This window comes from Ascaphus truei, chromosome 21 (genome assembly GCF_040206685.1).
Source record: "Ascaphus truei isolate aAscTru1 chromosome 21, aAscTru1.hap1, whole genome shotgun sequence".
NCBI classification, from domain to species: domain Eukaryota; kingdom Metazoa; phylum Chordata; class Amphibia; order Anura; family Ascaphidae; genus Ascaphus; species Ascaphus truei.
Genome location: NC_134503.1, coordinates 1,696,094 through 1,717,843, shown reverse-complemented (window position 1 = coordinate 1,717,843; position 21,750 = coordinate 1,696,094). Strand labels below are relative to the sequence as shown.

At 50.3% G+C, this 21,750-nt stretch overlaps 1 protein-coding gene across 2 annotated transcripts in view; it reads left to right on the top strand.

Annotated features, from left to right (window-relative positions):
* The window catches only part of AVPR2 (arginine vasopressin receptor 2), a 64,427-nt gene extending 43,192 nt beyond the window's left edge, over nucleotides 1–21,235 (top strand). The window contains exons 1-3 of one of the 2 annotated variants that reach the window (XM_075578368.1): nucleotides 334–611; nucleotides 10,123–11,002; nucleotides 19,745–21,235. In XM_075578368.1, the coding sequence (XP_075434483.1) occupies nucleotides 10,123–11,002; nucleotides 19,745–19,947 (1,083 nt within the window). In that variant the 5' untranslated portion in view covers nucleotides 334–611 and the 3' untranslated portion in view covers nucleotides 19,948–21,235. Of the gene's footprint in view, nucleotides 1–333; nucleotides 612–10,122; nucleotides 11,003–19,744 lie in introns of those variants that run through there. The other variant, XM_075578367.1, reaches the window with a different exon arrangement.
* Nucleotides 21,236–21,750: the final 515 nt, after the last annotated feature.

Here is a 21,750-nt window from a genome sequence, read left to right as displayed (position 1 = left end):
CACACACACACACACACACACACACACACACACACACACACACACACACACACACACACACACACACACACACACACACACACATCCCTTCTGCAGAAAGAAAGGCTGTCTAGTGAAAAGGAACCACATTTGGGAATAAGAGACAGGTGAAAGAGAGAATAGAAATTAGAAAGACGGAAGGAAAGAGAGCGATCAAAAGGAAAGGAGAAAGAAGGAAGATGAAAGGAAGAGATAACAGATTAACATAAAAGAGGAGAGAGGAGGAAGGTGAGAGGACGAGAGAGAGAGAGAGAGGACGAGAGAGAGAGGGGGAGAAAGGGAGGAGGAGAGAGAGGAGGAAGGTGAGAGGAGCAGAGAGAGGAGGAAGGTGAGAGGAGGAGAAAGAGAGAGGAGGAAGGTGAGGGAGAAATGAGGTCAGAGTCTGGTGAAAGAGTTGGGAGGAGAGAGATTAATGATTTGGCACGTATATAAGAGAGAGAGGAACAGCAAAATGCAGCCGGGACGGAGACAGCCGGAGGAACCAGCGTACCACTGGGCTCATGTTGGAGGCTATCGCAGTGGGTAGTATTGTGTAGAGGCTGCGGGATTGGAAACACACGTCTCAGAGCAAGGTAAGGCAGCTATCTCTTCCATCTGCAGCACCACAGGACATCTCTAACTGGTCACACACTGCAGCCGTCCCTACCTCTATATCCTGTACCTACTCCAACCAGGTGTACCTATTATACCTGCGTGTCCTGTACCTACTCCAACCAGGTGTACCTATTATACATGCGTGTCCTGCACCTACTCCAACTAGGTGTACCTATTATACCTGTGTGTCCTGTACCTTCTCCAACCAGGTGTACCTATTATACCTGTGTGTCCTGTACCTACTCCAACCAGGTGTACCTATTATACCTGTGTGTCCTGTACCTACTCCAACCAGGTGTACCTATTATACCTGTGTGTCCTGTACCTACTCCAACCAGGTGTACCTATTATACATGTGTGTCCTGTACCTACTCCAACCAGGTGTACCTATTATACCTGTGTGTCCTGTACCTACTCCAACCAGGTGTACCTATTATACCTGTGTGTCCTGTACCTACTCCAACCAGGTGTACCTATTATACCTGCGTGTCCTGTACCTACTCCAACCAGGTGTACCTATTATACATGCGTGTCCTGCACCTACTCCAACTAGGTGTACCTATTATACCTGTGTGTCCTGTACCTACTCCAACCAGGTGTACCTATTATACCTGTGTGTCCTGTACCTACTCCAACCAGGTGTACCTATTATACCTGTGTGTCCTGTACCTACTCCAACCAGGTGTACCTATTATACCTGTGTGTCCTGTACCTACTCCAACCAGGTGTACCTATTATACATGTGTGTCCTGTACCTACTCCAACCAGGTGTACCTATTATACCTGTGTGTCCTGTACCTACTCCAACCAGGTGTACCTATTATACCTGTGTGTCCTGTACCTACTCCAACCAGGTGTACCTATTATACCTGTGTGTCCTGTACCAACTCCAACCAGGTGTACCTATTATACATGCGTGTCCTGCACCTACTCCAACTAGGTGTACCTATTATACCTGTGTGTCCTGTACCTACTCCAACCAGGTGTACCTATTATACCTGTGTGTCCTGTACCTACTCCAACCAGGTGTACCTATTATACCTGTGTGTCCTGTACCTACTCCAACCAGGTGTACCTATTATACCTGTGTGTCCTGTACCTACTCCAACCAGGTGTACCTATTATACATGTGTGTCCTGTACCTACTCCAACCAGGTGTACCTATTATACCTGTGTGTCCTGTACCTACTCCAACCAGGTGTACCGTACCTACTCCAACCAGGTGTACCTATTATACCTGTGTGTCCTGTACCAACTCCAACCAGGTGTACCTATTATACCTGTGTGTCCTGTACCTACTCCAACCAGGTGTACCTATTATACCTGTGTGTCCTGTACCTACTCCAACCAGGTGTACCTATTATACCTGTGTGCCCATGTGTGAGAGCAGAGGGGTGCCCCCCTGCCTGTCTATTGTTGGGGAGACTCACAGTGCTCACAGCGGTTTGAAGGTTGATCACAGATTGGATAACGATCCGCATGTTACAGGGATGTTCCCTGTACTTCTATGTGATGTATATACCGTGTTGTGAGATACACATGATCTTTGCATATAATAAAGATAATATTATATGTAATACAGGAAACGCTCCCGCTCCCCTCTGCCCCTTTCCCCATGCACCCACTCTTGAAGGGGCCGTTGTACCGACTCTTTCTGTATGAGAGATGTTTGCCCCTGGGCTCAGGACGGAGCAGGTTTATCTTTGGGGACATGAGAAGAGACTTTGCACCAATCCTACTAGTGGCTATAATCAGTATAGTGGGCTGATTTACTAAGCAGTGCTACGTGTAATATAACACTAGCTACTCCAATGGGATTCTTGCACATGCTGAAACAGATTTTAACCCTTCATTAGCTGCAGAGGGGCCTGTAATCCATTGCAAAGCACTTCATAGGGAGAAAGGGACTATACCAGTTATTATTAGATAATGACACAAAGATTTCTCCCACATAGCACAGTGAGTGTGTGCAAGAGAGTGTGTGTGCGGGCGAGTGTGTGTGCGGGCGAGTGCGTGTGTGCAGGCGAGTGTCTGTGCAAGACCAACAGTTTGAGCACTACACTAAATAGGATGTGTGCCCAGCAAATTGTGTGTATTCTGCTTTGTGTGATGCACTGCACGACGAGCTCAGAGCGGAGAGAGGGAAACAGCCCGGATTATACTGCATGTACCTCACCAGGACAGGATCTTAGAGGTGCAGCCCAGCATATTAAAGGCTAAAGGTTTCCAGGCGCCGAGGTGTTTCCATAACCACACACTGCAGATCCCCCCCTACCCGGTCTCATGGATTTCATTTATTACGCCCGGGATATTTCAGTCCTGCAAAGCAAGCTCTGCGAAAGATGCATCAAATAGTTCTACTCCCGCGGGGGCTTCTGCTGCCAACGGTGAGCGAGCACTAGAAATAAACAGGGGGCCACCCCCCCCCCCTCCTCCTGCTCACAGGGGGCCGGGGCCACCCTCCCTCCCCCCGCTCACAGGGGGCCACCCACCCCCCCTCTCCTAGCCCGCTCACAGGGGACCACCCTCCCCTCCCCCGCTCACACACAGGGGACCCACAACCCCCGCTCACACACCGGGGACACCCTCCCCCGCTCACACACAGGGACCCCCCCACCCACACATATATATTGGGTGTGTGGTGTGTGCGTACATATATATATATATATATATATATATATATATATATATATATACATACACATTCATATACAGTCATGTGAAAAAGAAAGTACACCCTCTGTGAATTCCATGGTTTTACATATCAGGACATAATAACAATCATCTGTTCCTTAGCAGGTCTAAAAATGAGGTAAATACAACCTCAGATGAACAACAACACATGACATATTACACTGTGTGTGTGTGTGTGTGTGTGTGTGTGTGTGTGTGTGTGTGTGTGTGTGTGTGTACACATGACATATTACACCGTGTCATGATTTATTTAACAAAAATAAAGCCAAAATGGTCCCATTTTGAGGAGCGAAACGTTGGTTGGTTGTGGTGCCGATGTTTAAATACATATTACTTCTATAACATTCAGTGTGCTGTCTCTTTTTGCCAGTTAGATTCTGGTGAACATGGAATATTGATATTATATGGGACAAGCATCTGCATTTTGGATACTGATGGTGTTGTGAATTGCTTGATATATATATATATCTATATATATACATATATTATATATATACACACAAAAATATTATATATATATACATATGATACATCATATATATATACACACACACATCCATACACTGTGCATCATGCATACATATATGCAGTGTATTGGATATATATCAGCCCGTTTCTCCCCACTGCTGGATGAAGCCCCCCGATGGTCCCCCAGCTCCTGCGGTTACAGCCTCTCTTCTCCACGTCGCTCCCACATATTCCCTCATCCCATCCTCTCCAGCCCGTGTATCCCCACTGCTGGATGAAGCCTCCCCAGTGATCTCCCAGGTCCTGCAGTTACAGCCTCTCTTCACCACGTCGCTCCCACACATTCCCTCATCCCATCCTCTCCAGCCCGTGTCTCCCCACTGCTGGATGAAGCCTCCCCAGTGATCCCCCAGCTCCTGCGGTTACAGCCTCTCTTCTCCATGTCGCTCCCACATATTCCCTCATCCCATCCTCTCCAGCCTGTGTCTCCCCACTGCTGGATGAAGCCTCCCCAGTGATCTCCCAGGTCCTGCGGTTACAGCCTCTCTTCTCCACGTCGCTCCCACACATTCCCTCATCCCATCCTCTCCAGCCTGTGTCTCCCCACTGCTGTATGAAGTCTCCCCAGTGATCTCCCAGGCCCTGTGGTTACAGCCTCTCTTCTCCACGTCGCTCCCACACATTCCCACATCCCATCCTCTCCAGCCCGTGTCTCCCCACTGCTGGATGAAGTCTCCCCAGTGATCTCCCAGGTCCTGCAGTTACAGCCTCTCTTCTCCACGTCGCTCCCACACATTCCCTCATCCCATCCTCTCCAGCCCGTGTCTCCCCACTGCTGAATGAAGCCTCCCCAGTGATCTCCCAGGTCCTGCAGTTACAGCCTCTCTTCTCCACGTCGCTCCCACACATTCCCTCATCCCATCCTCCCATCTGACTTCATCTCACGTTTGGTCATCGTACTGGACTTTTCATACCCCTGGGAATCCAGTCGAGTACCATCTTTGTCCAGCGATGGTCATTTCTTCTTGCGATATGTCCGACCCACCGCCATTTTAACTTCTCCCCTCCCCGTGTGATGATGTTACAGACTTTTGTTTGGTATCGAACCCATTCATTCTTTTCCCAGTCTCTTTGGGTAATACCCAGCATGCATCTCTCCAACTGATGTGTAACCGTGCCAGGGCAGGGGGGGAATGTCAGGTTAGTGCAGCAGCGCAGGGGGGGATGTCAGGTTAGTGCAGCAGCGCAGGGGGGGATGTCAGGTTAGTGCAGCAGCGCATGGGGGGATGTCAGGTTAGTGCAGCAGCGCATGGGGGGATGTCAGGTTAGTGCAGCAGCGCACAACACACAATTTAAAACGAGATTTCCCTGCACCAAAAAAGTCATTTGCGCCCCTCCGTTCTTACCCTTAAATGGCGCAAATGATGAACTAATACAATACGTCCCTAATAATGGCAGGCAGTGTCACGTGGCTGAGCGCTTTTAACATACAGCGTCTGTGTCTGCTGGGTATTACTCTGCTGTTGGTTTTAGTATCAAACCACAGGAATGGTAAAGCTTTCCTAACCGGGGATTTACCGGCTGTAAATCAGAGCGTCTCCCAGTTTGGCTGCTGGCACTGGAGGTTCCCCGGTGTGACATTACGAGCTTGTAACATTATTTATTTTGTATCCAATGTTTAATGAGTTTTAATATACGGAGCATCCTTTGATCTCCATAGCAGGCTTTAGCACACCTCCCCAGCAGTGCAAGATGTTTGTAACACTTCCCTGTTGCCAAAGTTCCCAGCAGTTTGAGCTGCAAACTGTAACAACAGATAATGTTACCTTAGTAATAAAAGAATACATTGTAGCTGCTGAGTTACACAGACTGAAGGACTGATTGAAACTGAAAGGCGGCCATTTAGGGAACCCAGGGAAGCAGGATCTTTGCTGATCGATCAATGGAGAACTAATCGATCAGCAGCTTAGCTAATTAGTTTTCAACAAAGGTAATCAAAGGCTGGATATATTAACACACGAATATATATAGATATAGATATATATAGATATATAAGTGCCGCTTGCATTGCCTCTAATGGCGCTGCTTGCAAAACCTTATAATAACAATGTAACCCAATAAATGACTCACTGTTCCCTCCTGTTTGGACACATGCTGTAGTCCAGCTATACTGTAATTAATGGAGCAATGCATCGTTACATAGTTACATCCTTACATAGTTACATAGTTCAACCTATGCTAAATTTAGATGACAGATACTAATCTTATGTTTGTGTTTATACAGTATATTGATCTAGAGCAGGGGTGCGCAAACTGGGGGGGTGCGCAAATTGGGGGGTGCGCAAACGGGGGGGGGGGCGCGCAAACTGGGGGGCGCGCAAATTGGGGGGCGTGCAAACTGGGGGACGCACCTCCCTTGTTGCCTGCGGGGGGCGCAGGATTTACAGTGGCCCCGCGCGCTTCCTGAAGGCACTTAATTTAAATGCCGGGGAAGCGGCTAGGGTCTCTGTAAATTAAACTGCGCTTACCATGGCTCAGATGGCTTCTAGAGACGCGTCGCCATGGCAACGCGGCATCAAATGACTCCGCAGGCAACGTGACGTCATGACGCCCAGAATGCAGTAGCCGAGGTAAGGGGTGGGGGGGCTCGCGGAAAGGGGGACAGCCGGCAGGGGGGCACAGGGAAAAAGATTGCGCTCCCCTGATTTAGAGGAAGGCAAACACAAAACCCCAGTGACATCGTCAAAACTCCTTCCGGACTCCAAATATTGGCAATCAGATTACTCCCTGGATCAGCATCCTTCCCATGTATACTTATTTGGTATATCCCTGTATACCTTTCCTTTCTAAATATATATCCAACTTTTTCTGGAACATATCTATTGTATCTGCCATCACAGTCTCTCTGGGTAATGAATCCCACATTGTAACTGCCCTTACGGTAAAGAACCTTTTCCTTTGTTGCTGGTGAAATCTCTTTTCCTCCAACCTTAAGGGATGTCCCTGAGTCCTTTGTACTGCCCGTGGGATGAATAGTTCTTTTGAAAGCTCCTTGTACTGTCCCCGAATATATTTGTATATACAGTAGTTATCATATCCCCTCTCAGGCGCCTCCTTTCTAATGTAAACAAACCTAATTTAGCCTCTCCTCATAAACCAGATTATCCACTCCCTTTATTAATTTGGTGGCTCTTCTCTGCACTTTCTCTAGTTCCATAATGTATTCTCTAAGGATTGGTGCCCAAAATTGTACTCCATGTTCGAGGTGTGGTCTTACTAATGCTTTGTAAAGGAGCATAATTATGTTTACTTCCCTTCCATCCATTGCCCGTTTAATGCAAAATAAGATCTTGTTTGACTTTGCAGCTACTGCCTGACGTTGAGTGTCACCAGCAAAGATGGAGACTTTGCTCTCGATCCCAACCTCAAGGTCATTAATAAACAAGTTCAAAAGCCGGGGTCCCAGTACCGATCCCTGAGGTACTCCACTCACGACTATAGCCCAACAAGAGAAAGTTCCATTTATTGCAACTCTCTGTTTATCCTTCAACCAGATTTTAATACAAGTGCAAATATTTTTACCGAGTCCAATTTGCTTTATTTTGTACCCCAACTTCTTGTGCGGAACCGAATCAAAAGGATTTGCAACATCTAAGCAGACCACACCAACTGCAGGACCCTGGCCTAAATATACTGATCCAAGCGGGTCTCTGGAGATGAAAATAGTCTGGTTCTGTTCTGGAGAACCCCCTGTTCCAATCCTATAAAACAATGGAGGTTAGTTCGGGGGGATTTCTCCTTTAAAGCTTCCACACAGGATAACCAGCCATTTCTTTCTCCTTACTGCCTATATCAGAGAACAGAGCGACACTCCAACAGAAAATACTTATCTCTGTTATACATGAATGCGTACGCACGTTTCCTGGAGCCGCCATCTTCAATGTACCCGTTTTATAGTAGGGCTCGGGTAACAAGGTCAGGAGATGTTGGAAGCAACCTGTGCCTCTGAACCAACCGGAAACACTTCCCAAGCTACGCCCGATTGTTTTGTAAATGTGGGCGAGACAAGGAATATTAATAGCCTCCCGAACGAGGGCGGAGGGCACATGGAGAGGGCAGGGGTGCAGCTGACATCATTAGGTAACTGCAGCATTGGAACGCGGGGTTGGGACGGGAGATGGACCTCAAGCTAGTGAGGCAATGGTCCAGCAAGTGGCGCTAGCATGTGGACCTGGAGTGGGGGAGGGGGGAGAGAGCAGAGAGAGGGGGGAGAGGGTAAGAGGGGGAGAGAGGGGAAGAGGGGGAGAGAAGAGGAGAGAGCGGAAGAGGGGGAGAAAGGGGGAGAGAGGAGCTATATTCCTACGTGCAGCACACTATATACTGACCAGGTGCCAGTCTCATATAGTGACACTTGTCTTCCAACATACCATTTAGATTGTCAGCTCTCCGGGGCAGGAATTTCATGTTGTTTGATTTATAACCTGCTAACGCTATATAAATAAAATATATCTATGAATACTTATTTGTAAAGCACCAACAGATTCCACAGCGCGGTACAAACAGGTACACACAAACATATACACAGCGTTAACAAGGGCCCTGACCCTGTGAGCTTACCATCTAGAGGCGAAGTGGCTGCTCATAGTGGGATGAAGTATGGTCCCTGGGAATGTTTGGGGGTGTTATTAAGCATGGAGATTGGGCCAGCATACATACACTAATCAAGAAGATGATAAAGCTGGTTAAACCCCTCTTCGTGGCCCCAGGTTGCAGCAGAGATTTGGTTTCTCATCCCTCGGACTGTAATTAGGGTAGAAGACACGCGTGTCCCCCACCGTCTCCCTTCCCCAGAGAACATTGCGCAAGTGACGGGCATCCGCTGTGAACACAGGAGGCAGAGCCATTAAGCAGCACTAATTACCCTGGCACTGCGAGTACTATTCACATGTGGGTGAGGCCGGCAGGCTGGCTATAAATACCCACGGGTAATAGTTACCTGTGAGGTGCAGAACTCGCATGTTGCCGCCAGAAGAGATTCCAGACGTATTATACATTCAGCACCCCTCCCCGGACAGTCTGTTCCCCGAGGGGTGGTGCAGGGACACGTACCTGTCACCCCTCCTAATACACAGGGACCCGTACCTCTCACCCCCTCCTAATACACAGGGACCCGTACCTCTCACCCCCTCCTAATACACAGGGACCGGTACCTATCACCCCCTCCTAATACACAGGGGCACGTACCTCTCCCCCCCTCCTAATACACAGACATAAGGGGCACGTACCTCTCACCCCCTCCTAATACACAGGGACCCGTACCTCTCACCCCGTCCTAATACACAGGGACCCGTACCTCTCCCCCCTCCTAATACACAGGGACCCGTACCCCTCACCCCCTCCTAATACACAGGGACCCATACCTCTCACCCCGTCCTAATACACAGACATCAGGGGCACATACCTCTCAAACCCTCCTAATACACAGACATCAGGGGCACGTACCTCTCTCCCCCTCCTAATACACAGACATCAGGGCCACATACCTCTCACCCCCTCCTAATACACAGACATCAGGGGCACATAGCTCTCACCCCCTCCTAATACACAGACATCAGGGGCACATACCTCTCACCCCCTCCTAATACACAGACATCAGGGGCACGTATCTCTCACCCCCTCCTAATACACAGGGGCACATACCTCTCATCCCCTCCTAATACACAGACATCAGGGGCACGTATCTCTCACCCCCTCCTAATACACAGACATCAGGGGCACGTACCTCTCACCCCCTCCTAATACACAGACATCAGGGGCACATATCTCTCACCCCCTCCTAATACACAGACATCAGGGGCACATACCTCTCACCCCCTCCTAATACACAGGGGCACATACCTCTCACCCCCTCCTAATACACAGACATCAGGGGCACATACCTCTCACTCCCTCCTAATACACAGACATGAGGGGCACGTACCTCTCTCCCCCTCCTAATACACAGACATCAGGGGCACATATCTCTCACCCCCTCCTAATACATAGGGGCACATACCTCACCCCCTCCTAATACACAGACATCAGGGGCACGTATCTCTCATCCCCTCCTAATACACAGACATCAGGGGCACATACCTCTCACCCCCTCCTAATACACAGACATCAGGGGCACATACCTCTCTCCCCCTCCTAATAGACAAACATCAGGGGCACATACCTCTCACCCCCTCCTAATACACAGACATCAGGGGCACATACCTCTCACCCCCTCCTGACCCACTGCAGTTGGTAGTCATTACTTTAACCTAGTTTCTGTCCTTGTTTTAGATGGCCGGGACCTCGTCCCCTCCTGACAACAACTCCAACCTCACCGGCGTGGCAGAGGATGAGCGGGACGCTTACGTGGCGCAATGGGAGATCGCCATCCTCGCGATCATCTTTGCCTGCGCTACCTTTGGTAACTGCCTGGTCCTGTTCACCCTGCTGAGACGGCGGAAGCACAACGCCCTCATGCACACCTTCATGATCCACCTCTGCCTGGCCGACTTGGTGGTGGCCTTCTTCCAGGTTCTTCCTCAGATGGTCTGGGACATTATTGACCGCTTCCAGGGGCCGGACATCCTCTGCCGCGGAGTTCGGTACCTCCAGGTGGTGGGGATGTTTGCTTCCTCCTATATGATCGTGGCCATGACCTTTGACCGGCACCAGGCTATTTGCCGACCAATGATGACCTTTAAGAAGGGCTCAGCGCGGTGGAACGTCCCCGTCTGCTTAGCCTGGTTGGGCTCGGCAATCCTCAGCCTTCCGCAGATCTTCATCTTCTCCCGGACAGAGGTCCTCCCAGGGGTGTACGATTGCTGGGGTCACTTTGTGGAGCCCTGGGGGCTCAAAGCCTACGTGACCTGGATAACCTTGATGGTCTTCATCCTGCCGGCCATGTTCATCGCCACATGCCAAGTGCTGATCTTCCGGGAGATTCACCACAGCCTCTACCTGGGTACTGAGCGGTCGCCGGGGTCAAGGAGGAAGGGGAAGCTGGTGGGCGGGAGGAACGGCCTGCCACCGGTGCTGGACTCTGGAGTGACCAGTGCCATGTCCAAGACGGTGAGGATGACTCTGGTCATCGTGCTGGTGTACGTGGTGTGCTGGGCCCCCTTCTTTATCGCTCAGCTCTGGAACGTCTGGAACCCCACGACAGCCACTAACAGTAAGTTACCCCGATTAAATCCTCGTGGAGTGCGTACAGCGCCAGGCGTAGCAGAGGTATCAGACACCAGCCACCCCTGCCCCATAGAGCTTACAATCTAATCTTTATATGACTCCAGCACAGTGATACATTGACATACTGAAGGTCACGAGGATCTGGCACTTCTAAAACCGGTATCTTTGGTTGTCCTCATAAATGCAACAAATGTGACCAAAGACATTCAGGTGATATCTGCGGCATTCAGCATTATAGCAGTTTGGTATCAACCTTCTGTACAGCACATCAGCAACACACACACACACCAAGGGTCAACTCACACTCCAGTGCAGTGTGCCACTGAGGTCTCCAGCGCAGGGGGGGGGCAGGGGGTGGAGAGAGAAAGGATACAGGCATTGTGGAGAAGGAGAGGGGGAGAGGCACAGATGGGATACAAGCACAGTGGAGAAGGAGAGGAGCAGAGGGGGAGAGTCACAGGGAGGATACAAGCACAGTGGAGGAGAGGGGGGGAGGAGGAGGAGGAGGAGGAGGAGGAGGAGAGGGGGATAGGCACAGAGAGGAGGGATGGGAGCGCTCAGTACATGCTTTAACATGTGATAACCTCTTGTCCTCTGGCACTTCTCTCAGTTTCCCAAAGCTTTCTGTCCCTGGGCCTCTTAATTAGTAACCATTCATTAGGGCTGTGATAAGTAAACACAGAGGCCAAGTGCAGAGAGCGGGGACCTGCGCGAGACACCCAGCGCAGCGTCCCACACATTACTGCCCGGCGTATAATAAGCAGCTATTCTACCGCAGCTCCAGCCAAATCACCACATACATGTGAAGCTGTGCCCGGCAGACATGCAGCCCAGGACACCTCTGTCACAAACAGCTGACAATCTAATCGTTTGAAAACACAACGTAAAAAGATTTGATAGCGAGCTCCTCTTCCCAGGAGTGACGAACACTGCAAGAGACAGGGGCGTATTCTCGCAGCGCCGAAGTGCGACAAACCGCCTCTAATGTGCCCCTTTAGCAGTGGATCGGCACGCTATGCTGTAAGCCCTTCAGGCGCGTCCAATCAGCGTCTAAATGGCTTTTCTAGAAGCGTTCTCACTCCGGTTCTGCCAATCCCATCAGTTTGTCAAACAAAGTCTCAAACTCGCACTTTCTGCCCAGCACTGAAATTCTCGTAGCTCCGTTATGTAAACCGCTTCTAAAAAGCCGCATTTATTTCACCCCACCTCAAAGCGGGTCAGGTAGTAATTCTGCGTTACGAGCATCAAAGAAGGATCTGAATACTCGTGCCACGGAAACACTTTCACACAGCAAGCTTACTGCAGGATTGGGATTTAAGGCAACAGCAAAAGAAACATTACTAAGAGCCTTGTTCTAATCCCCTTTACAATCACTGGAGATTTGGGCCTAACGGCTGTTTGCGATTACATAGAATTACCCCCCAAATCTGTGATGTAAACAGAGTACCTCTACAGAGCTCCGAATTATGAAGGAGTATGTGTAACGGGGTTATTATACAGTGTGACGTACATTCAGAAATAAGATACAGTTCCTGATTATGGAATGCAGGAGCGCACACACGGACGGATTGCAAGCTCATGTGGCAAGCACATAGTTTGGCCTGTGTGTGTCCTCCTGTCTGGTCGATGACATACCTCGCTGCTAAAGGGGACTGGATCCTGTGGCAGGGGAGGGGTTAAATCAGCCAGTATGCCAAAGATTTGTAACAAAATAAATACAAATAATTACAAAGCAGGATATTATTGAAACATTTCCAGCAGTTCTGCAGAGCTCACGCCCTTAAATGTTAAACTTCTGAACCTCAAACTCCCCCAACTCCTCCTACTGACACCCCTCAAATCACACGCTGGGGCAGAGACGCAGAATGTGATACATCTCATTATAATCCGTGCACCATGTAACCCCCCCAACTCCTCCTACTGACTCTCCCCAAGGTGCATGCTGGGACAGAGACACAGAATGTGATACATCTCATTATAATCTGTGTACCATGTAACTCCCACCAACTCCTCCTACTGACTCTCCCCAAGGTGCAAGCTGGGACAGGGACGCAGAATGTGATACATCTCATTATAATCTGTGCACCATCTAACTCCCCCCAACTCCTCCTACTGACTCTCCCCAAGGTGCAAGCTGGGACAGAGACGCAGAATGTGATACATCTCATTATAATCTGTGCCCCATGTAACTCCCCCAACTCCTCCTACTGACTCTCCCCAAGGTGCAAGCTGGGGCAGAGACGCAGAATGTGATACATCTCATTATAATCTGTGCCCCATGTAACTCCCCCCAACTCCTCCTACCAACTCTCCCCAAGGTGCATGCTGGGACAGAGACGCAGAATGTGATACATCTCATTATAATCTGTGCCCCATGTAACTCCCCCAACTCCTCCTACTGACTCTCCCCAAGGTGCATGCTGGGACAGAGACGCAGAATGTGATACATCTCATTATAATCTGTGCACCATGTAACTCCCCCAACTCCTCCTACTGACTCTCCCCAAGGTGCAAGCTGGGACAGAGACACAATGTGATACATCTCATTATAATCTGTGCCCCATCTAACTCCCCCATCTCCTCCTACTGACTCTCCCCAAGGTGCAAAGTTGGGACCGACGGGGCAAAGTTGGAGTACAATGCTTTGATACGTAGGTGCAGGGGAAAAACACGGTTATGCTACGAAGTAATAATAATAATAGCATGTTCTTGTATAGCGCTGCTAATTGTACGCAGCGCGTTACAGAGACATTTTGCAGGCACAGGTCCCTGCCCCGTAGAGCTTACAATCTATGTTTTTGGTGCCTGAGGCACAGGGAGATAAAATGACTTGCCCAAGGTCACAAGGAGCCGACACAGGGAATAGAACCAGGTTCCCCTGCAGCAATCTCAGTGCCAGTCAGTGTCTTTACTCACTGAGCCGCTCCTTCTCCCTGGGATGATACATCGAGCCTGTTATTCTGTCCGACCTCAGGACTGTGAGAACATTTTCTTACAAGGGAATGCTGTCAAGTTTATGAGATGTGACCGAGAGAAACAGGAGCGAGATAAGGGGTTCCTGGGAGAGAGGAGTTCCTGGAAGAGATAAGGGGTTCCTGGGAGAGATAAGGGGTTCCTGGGAGAGAGGAGTTCCTGGGAGAGATAAGGGGTTCCTGGGAGAGATAAGGGGATCCTGGGAGAGATAAGGGGAACCTAGGAGAGAGAAGGGGTTCCTGGGAGAGAGAAGGGGATCCTGGGAGAGATAAGGGGAACCTGGGAGAGATAAGGGGTTCCTGGGAGAGAGAAGGGGTTCCTGGGAGAGAGAAGGGGTTCCTGGGAGAGAGGAGTTCCTGGGAGAGATAAGGAGTTCCTGGGAGAGATAAGGGGTTCCTGTGAGAGAGGAGTTCCTGGGAGAGAGAAGGGGTTCCTGGGAGAGAGAAGGGGTTCCTGGGAGAGAGGAGTTCCTGGGAGAGATAAGGGGTTCCTGGGAGAGAGAAGGGGTTCCTGGGAGAGAGAAGGGGTTCCTGGGAGAGAGAAGGGGTTCCTGGGAGAGAGATAAGGAGAGAGAAGGGGTTCCTGGGAGAGAGAAGGGGTTCCTGGGAGAGAGAAGGGGATCCTGGGAGAGAGAAGGGGATCCTGGGAGAGGGAAGGGGTTCCTGGGAGAGATAAGGGGTTCCTGGGAGAGATAAGGGGATCCTGGGAGAGAGAAGGGGATCCTGGGAGAGACAAGGGGTTCCTGGGAGAGAGAAGGGGATCCTGGGAGAGAGAAGGGGTTCCTGGGAGAGATAAGGGGTTCCTGGGAGAGATAAGGGGATCCTGGGAGAGAGAAGGGGTTCCTGGGAGAGATAAGGGGTTCCTGGGAGAGAGAAGGGGTTCCTGGGAGAGAGAAGGGTTTCCTGGGAGAGAGAAGGGGATCCTAGGAGAGAGAAGGGGATCCTGGGAGAGAGAAGGGGTTCCTGGGAGAGAGAAGGGGTTCCTGGGAGAGAGAGGGGTTCCTGGGAGAGAGAAGGGGATCCTGGGAGAGAGAAGGGGATCCTGGGAGAGAGAAGGGGTTCCTGGGAGAGAGAAGGGGTTCCTGGGAGAGAGAAGGGGTTCCAGGGAGAGAGAAGGGGATCCTGGGAGAGAGAAGGGGTTCCTGGGAGAGAGAAGGGGTTCCTGGGAGAGAGAAGGGGTTACTGGGAGAAGGGGTTCCTGGGAGAGAGAAGGGGTTCCTGGGAGAGAGAAGGGGTTACTGGGAGAAGGGGTTCCTGGGAGAGAGAAGGGGTTCCTGGGAGAGATAAGGGGTTCCTGGGAGAGATAAGGGATTCCTGGGAGAGATAAAGGGTTCCTGTGAGAGAGGACAGGGGCAGGAGAGCGGGATCCCAGCAGGGAGACAGGACAGAGGCTTTGGCACAGAAACCAGATCCTGAAATCCGGAGACAGACACTTATCTCATGTATATGCCTGGAAATGTTTGGCTTGCTCCTTAAACCCAGCGTAGCACCTTGGGGTAAGGTTACCAACACGGGTACGGGTCTCTCTAGGAAACGTGTGGATCAGATGCTCTGCCTGGAGGGATTACATAGTGTGCGTCCTCCCTGAGGGGGTTAATATCAGATGTTATAATGAGCAGAGAAACACCGGTGATTATTAAAGCAGATGCCTTATTGCTCAAGCCAGGGGGGTTCAATTCCAGTCCTCAGCCCCCCCCCCCCCTCTACTGGTCAGGTTTTCAGGATATCCCAGCCCCTGCTTCAGCAAAGATGGCTCAATCAGAGGCCCAGTCATCTGATTGAGCAATCTGTGCTGAAGCTGGGATATCCTTAAAACCTGACCTGTGGGAGGGGGGGGGGGGGGAGGAGACTGGAGTTGAGCCCCCCTTGGCTTAAGACACAGGGGCCTGCATCATATTGCAAAGCAGTTAAATAAATAGGGGGAAGTGTAGGCCCTGAAACCCCCCAATAAGTATTGATACTCTGCCTCCCCACACGCCCTGCACACTAACACTGTGTCACACTGCTTTGTGCTTCCCCTGCACACTAACACTATGTCACACTGCTTTGTGCTTCCCCCCTGCACACTAACACTGTCACACTGCTTTGTGCTCCCCCCTGCACACTAACACTGTGTCACACTGCTTTGTGCTTCCCCCCTGCACACTAACACTGTGTCACACTGCTTTGTACTTCCCCCCTGCACACTAACACTGTGTCACACTGCTTTGTGCTCCCCCCTGCACACTAACACTGTGTCACACTGCTTTGTGCTCCCCCCTGCACACTAACACTATGTCACACTGCTTTGTGCTTCCCCCCTGCACACTAACACTGTGTCACACTGCTTTGTGCTTCCCCCCTGCACACTAACACTGTGTCACACTGCTTTGTGCTTCCCCCCCTGCACACTAACACTGTCACACTGCTTTGTGCTCCCCCCCTGCACACTAACACTGTGTCACACTACTTTGTGCTCCCCCCTGCACACAAACACGGTGTCACACTGCTTTGTGCTTCCCCCCTGCACACTAACACTGTGTCACACTGCTTTGTGCTCCCCCCTGCACACTAACACTGTGTCACACTGCTTTGTGCTCCCCCCGCACACTAACACTGTGTCACACTGCTTTGTGCTCCCCCCTGCACACTAACACTATGTCACACTGCTTTGTGCTTCCCCCCTGCACACTAACACTGTCACACTGCTTTGTGCTCCCCCCTGCACACTAACACTGTGTCACACTGCTTTGTGCTTCCCCCCTGCACACTAACACTGTATCACACTGCTTTGTGCTTCCCCCCTGCACACTAACACTGTGTCACACTGCTTTGTGCTTCCCCCCTGCACACCAACACTGTGTCACACTGCTTTGTGCTCCCCCCTGCACACTAACACTGTGTCACACTGCTTTGTGCTCCCCCCTGCACACTAACACTGTGTCACACTGCTTTGTGCTCCCCCCTGCACACTAACACTATGTCACACTGCTTTGTGCTCCCCCCTACACACTAACACTGTGTCACACTGCTTTGTGCTTCCCCTGCACACTAACACTGTGTCACACTGCTTTGTGCTCCCCCCTGCACACTAACACTGTGTCACACTGCTTTGTGCTCCCCCCTGCACACTAACACTGTGTCACACTGCTTTGTGATTCCCCCTGTACACTAACACTATGTCACACTGCTTTGTGCTCCCCCCTGCACACTAACACTGTGTCTCACTGCTTTGTGCTCCCCCTGCACACTAAAACTGTGTCACACTGCTTTGTGCTCCCCCCTGCACACTAACACTGTCACACTGCTTTGTGCTTCCCCCCTGCACACTAACACTGTGTCACACTGCTTTGTGCTCCCCCCCTGCACACTAACACTGTATCACACTGCTTTTTGCTCCCCCCTGCACACTAACACTGTGTCACACTGCTTTGTGCTTCCCCCCTGCACACTAACACTGTGCCACACTGCTTTGTGCTTCCCCCCTGCACACTAACACTGGGTCACACTGCTTTGTGTTCCCCCCCCTGCACACTAACACTGTGTCACACTGCTTTGTGCTTCCCCCCCTGCACACTAACACTGTGTCACACTGCTTTGTGCTTCACCCTGCACACTAACACTATGTCACACTGCTTTGTGCTTCCCCCCCTGCACACTAACACTGTGTCACACTGCTTTGTGCTTCACCCTGCACACTAACACTATGTCACACTGCTTTGTGCTTCCCCCCTGCAGACTAACACTGTGTCACACTGCTTTGTGCTTCCCCCCCTGCACACTAACACTGTCACATTGCTTTGTGCTCCCCCCCTAGACACTAACACTGTGTCACACTGCTTTGTGCTCCCCCCTGCACACTAACACTGTGTCACACTGCTTTGTGCTTCCCCCCTGCACACTAACACTGTGTCACACTGCTTTGTGCTTCCCCCGTGCACACTAACACTGTGTCACACTGCATTGTGCTTCCCCCCTGCACACTAACACTGGGTCACACTGCTTTGTGCTCCCCCCCCTGCACACTAACACTGTGTCACACTGCTTTGTGCTTCCCCCCTGCACACTAACACTATGTCACACTACTTTGTGCTTCCCCCTGCACACTAACACTGTGTCACACTGCTTTGTGCTTCACCCTGCACACTAACACTGTGTCACACTGCTTTGTGCTTCCCCCCTGCACACTAACACTGTGTCACACTGCTTTGTGCTTCACCCTGCACACTAACACTGTGTCACACTGCTTTGTGCTTCTCCCCTGCACACTAACACTGTGTCACACTGCTTTGTGCTCCCCCCTGCACACTAACACTGTGTCACACTGCTTTGTGCTTCCCCCCCTGCACACTAACACTGTGTCACACTGCTTTGTGCTCCCCCCTGCACACTAACACTGTGTCACACTGCTTTGTGCTCCCCCCTGCACACTAACACTGTGTCACACTGCTTTGTGCTCCCCCCCTGCACACTAACACTGTGTCACACTGCTTTGTGCTCCCCCCCTGCACACTAACACTATGTCACACTGCTTTGTGCTCCCCCCCTGCACACTAACACTATGTCACACTGCTTTGTGCTCCCCCCCTGCACACTAACACTGTGTCACACTGCTTTGTGCTTCCCCCCCTGCACACTAACACTGTGTCACACTGCTTTGTGCTCCCCCCCTGCACACTAACACTATGTCACACTGCTTTGTGCTTCCCCCCCTGCACACTAACACTGTGTCACACTGCTTTGTGCTCCCCCTGCACACTAACACTGTGTCACACTGCTTTGTGCTCCCCCCTGCACACTAACACTGTGTCACACTGCTTTGTGCTCCCCCCCTGCACACTAACACTATGTCACACTGCTTTGTGCTCCCCCCCTGCACACTAACACTGTGTCACACTGCTTTGTGCTCCCCCCCTGCACACTAACACTATGTCACACTGCGTTGTGCTCCCCCCCTGCACACTAACACTGTGTCACACTGCTTTGTGCTTCCCCCCTGCACACTAACACTGTGTCACACTGCTTTGTGCTCCCCCCCTGCACACTAACACTGTGTCACACTGCTTTGTGCTTGCCCCCCTGCACACTAACACTGTGTCACACTGCTTTGTGCTCCCCCCTGCACACTAACACTGTGTCACACTGCTTTGTGCTCCCCCCTGCACACTAACACTGTGTCACACTGCTTTGTGCTCCCCCCTGCACACTAACACTGTGTCACACTGCTTTGTGCTCCCCCCCTGCACACTAACACTGTGTCACACTGCTTTGTGCTCCCCCCCTGCACACTAACACTATGTCACACTGCTTTGTGCTCCCCCCCTGCACACTAACACTGTGTCACACTGCTTTGTGCTTCCCCCCCTGCACACTAACACTGTGTCACACTGCTTTGTGCTCCCCCCCTGCACACTAACACTATGTCACACTGCTTTGTGCTTCCCCCCCTGCACACTAACACTGTGTCACACTGCTTTGTGCTCCCCCTGCACACTAACACTGTGTCACACTGCTTTGTGCTCCCCCCCTGCACACTAACACTGTGTCACACTGCTTTGTGCTCCCCCCCTGCACACTAACACTATGTCACACTGCTTTGTGCTTCCCCCTGCACACTAACACTATGTCACACTGCTTTGTGCTTCCCCCCTGCACACTAACACTGTGTCACACTGCTTTGTGCTTCCCCCTGCACACTAACACTGTGTCACACTGCTTTGTGCTTCCCCCCTGCACACTAACACTGTGTCACACTGCTTTGTGCTTCCCCCCTGCAGACGCTGCCATTACCATCCTCATGCTTCTGGCCAGTCTGAACAGCTGCACCAACCCCTGGATCTACACCATCTTCAGCAGCAGCGTCTCCAAGGACGTGCAATCCATCCTGTGCTGCGGCTGCAGGACCCGCAGGCGCAAGAACTCCCTGCCCGAGGACTCCTGCTTCACCGGCTCCTCCTCCCTGCCCAAGGACTCTCTCTAGTGAGCAGCGCGGGAGCGAAACGCAAAGGGGCCGGGGGAGGGCAGGACCCGGCTGTGGGAAGGACGGAGGAGCACGTGGAACTGACCCCTAACATGTGATAGCGGACGAGAGGCCGGAAATGAAGGATGCAACCTACCTCCTCTTTAGTAACTGTGATACAGGAGCAGCGCCCCCTAATAACTGTGATACAGGAGCAGCGCCCCCTAATAACTGTGATACAGGAGCAGCCCCCCCTAATAACTGAGATACAGGAGCAGCCCCCCTAATAACTGTGATACACGTGATTTAGATATGCAACCAGGGTGTATACACACGGCTACTCTAGCCAACTCACCTTTCGCCTGCGCAAGGTACCTCTGATGAGTTAATATTAACCCCTTACTCAAATTGCAATCATATCTATATGCTGCTGCTGCTGCTTCCACCACCGGGGAAATGCAAATAAGATGTCACATTTATATTTGCCAGGGTCCCAGGTCCCTGTTTATTACAGAAAAAAATCGTTTTTTCTATTAACTTTAGTACAAAAAAATCCGTTGTAGCAAAATGTGTCAGAAAATGTAAATACTCTCTCCAGAGCGTTCATTCAGAGCCCAAAGCATCACGTATTAAATGTTTTAATATATATATATATATATATAATTAATTTAATATAAAAATACAGTACTTATATTACAGAAAAAGGGATTACAAGAACATACAAATACAATAAATGCAGAACAGTTTCTCAAAATAAAAAGGATAAACATAGAAAATCCTATCCATTACCAGAGGTCACTGGTTCAGGAACATAAGATATCATGTGTTTGGTCCAAATATAGCGTAAATATAATTTTTCCCATGGAAACCACATAATCCCACCCCCAATCCCACATAATCCCACCCCCAATCCCACCCCGTCGTAAATCGGCTTTGAGATTGACAGTTTTACGACAGATTAAAAAAAAAAACTTTACCAACCGGCATTTTAAAGTTTTGCCTCAGTAGATACACACTCATAATCTCACTTCTGTGATACTTACACACACGTGAGCTACATTAATACATTGACGCGCTCATGGCAGACGCGAAGACTAAACATGACCGTTTTACCCCTAAACCTGAGTGACAAATTAATATCTGTCCCGCAGTTCCTGTGAAACCCAGTGTATGATGTCAGAACGTGCAGTGTGTGATGTCAGAACATGGCATTCTGTGACATGATTCCCGATGTGTAACTCTTATTATGCAGAGGAGATGACATCACATGATATTCTCATTGTTAATAAACACACTCTTTGGTTTTATACTTTCTTAGCCCCCTGAACCCTGCAGAACCCTCCAGAGAATGCTTTGAGACTAGTTCTCTAAAAAGACCATGTTTATAGGAAGTTGTCACAGGGGCTTGATTTTATATCCACCTCTAGCAGACAGCTGCCCTTATCTCGAGACTCAGATAATGGTTGTAATATACAAACCTCTGGCCCTTTTAAGTGGGATATACAGGATATGAAGTTTATGGAAAACGGAGGCTCTAAAAAGTAATCCAGCAGAGGGAGGAAAGACCAGCGAAGTCTCCACTCCATATAAATATATGTATATACAAGAACAAAACTGATTCTGTCCAATAAGGTCTGATATGTCACAAATATAGGAGGTTACCAGACTGAGGGGATACAATAACAATTGGGATTTGATAAGATGGCGTCTGCCTGGCCTTACTCTGACTCAGAGCAACATCCAGGAATATGAAATTAATGACGCCCAGCCTTCTTATTCCAAACATAAATTCCCCAAAATTGACTGAACCAGGGACGATTGCGA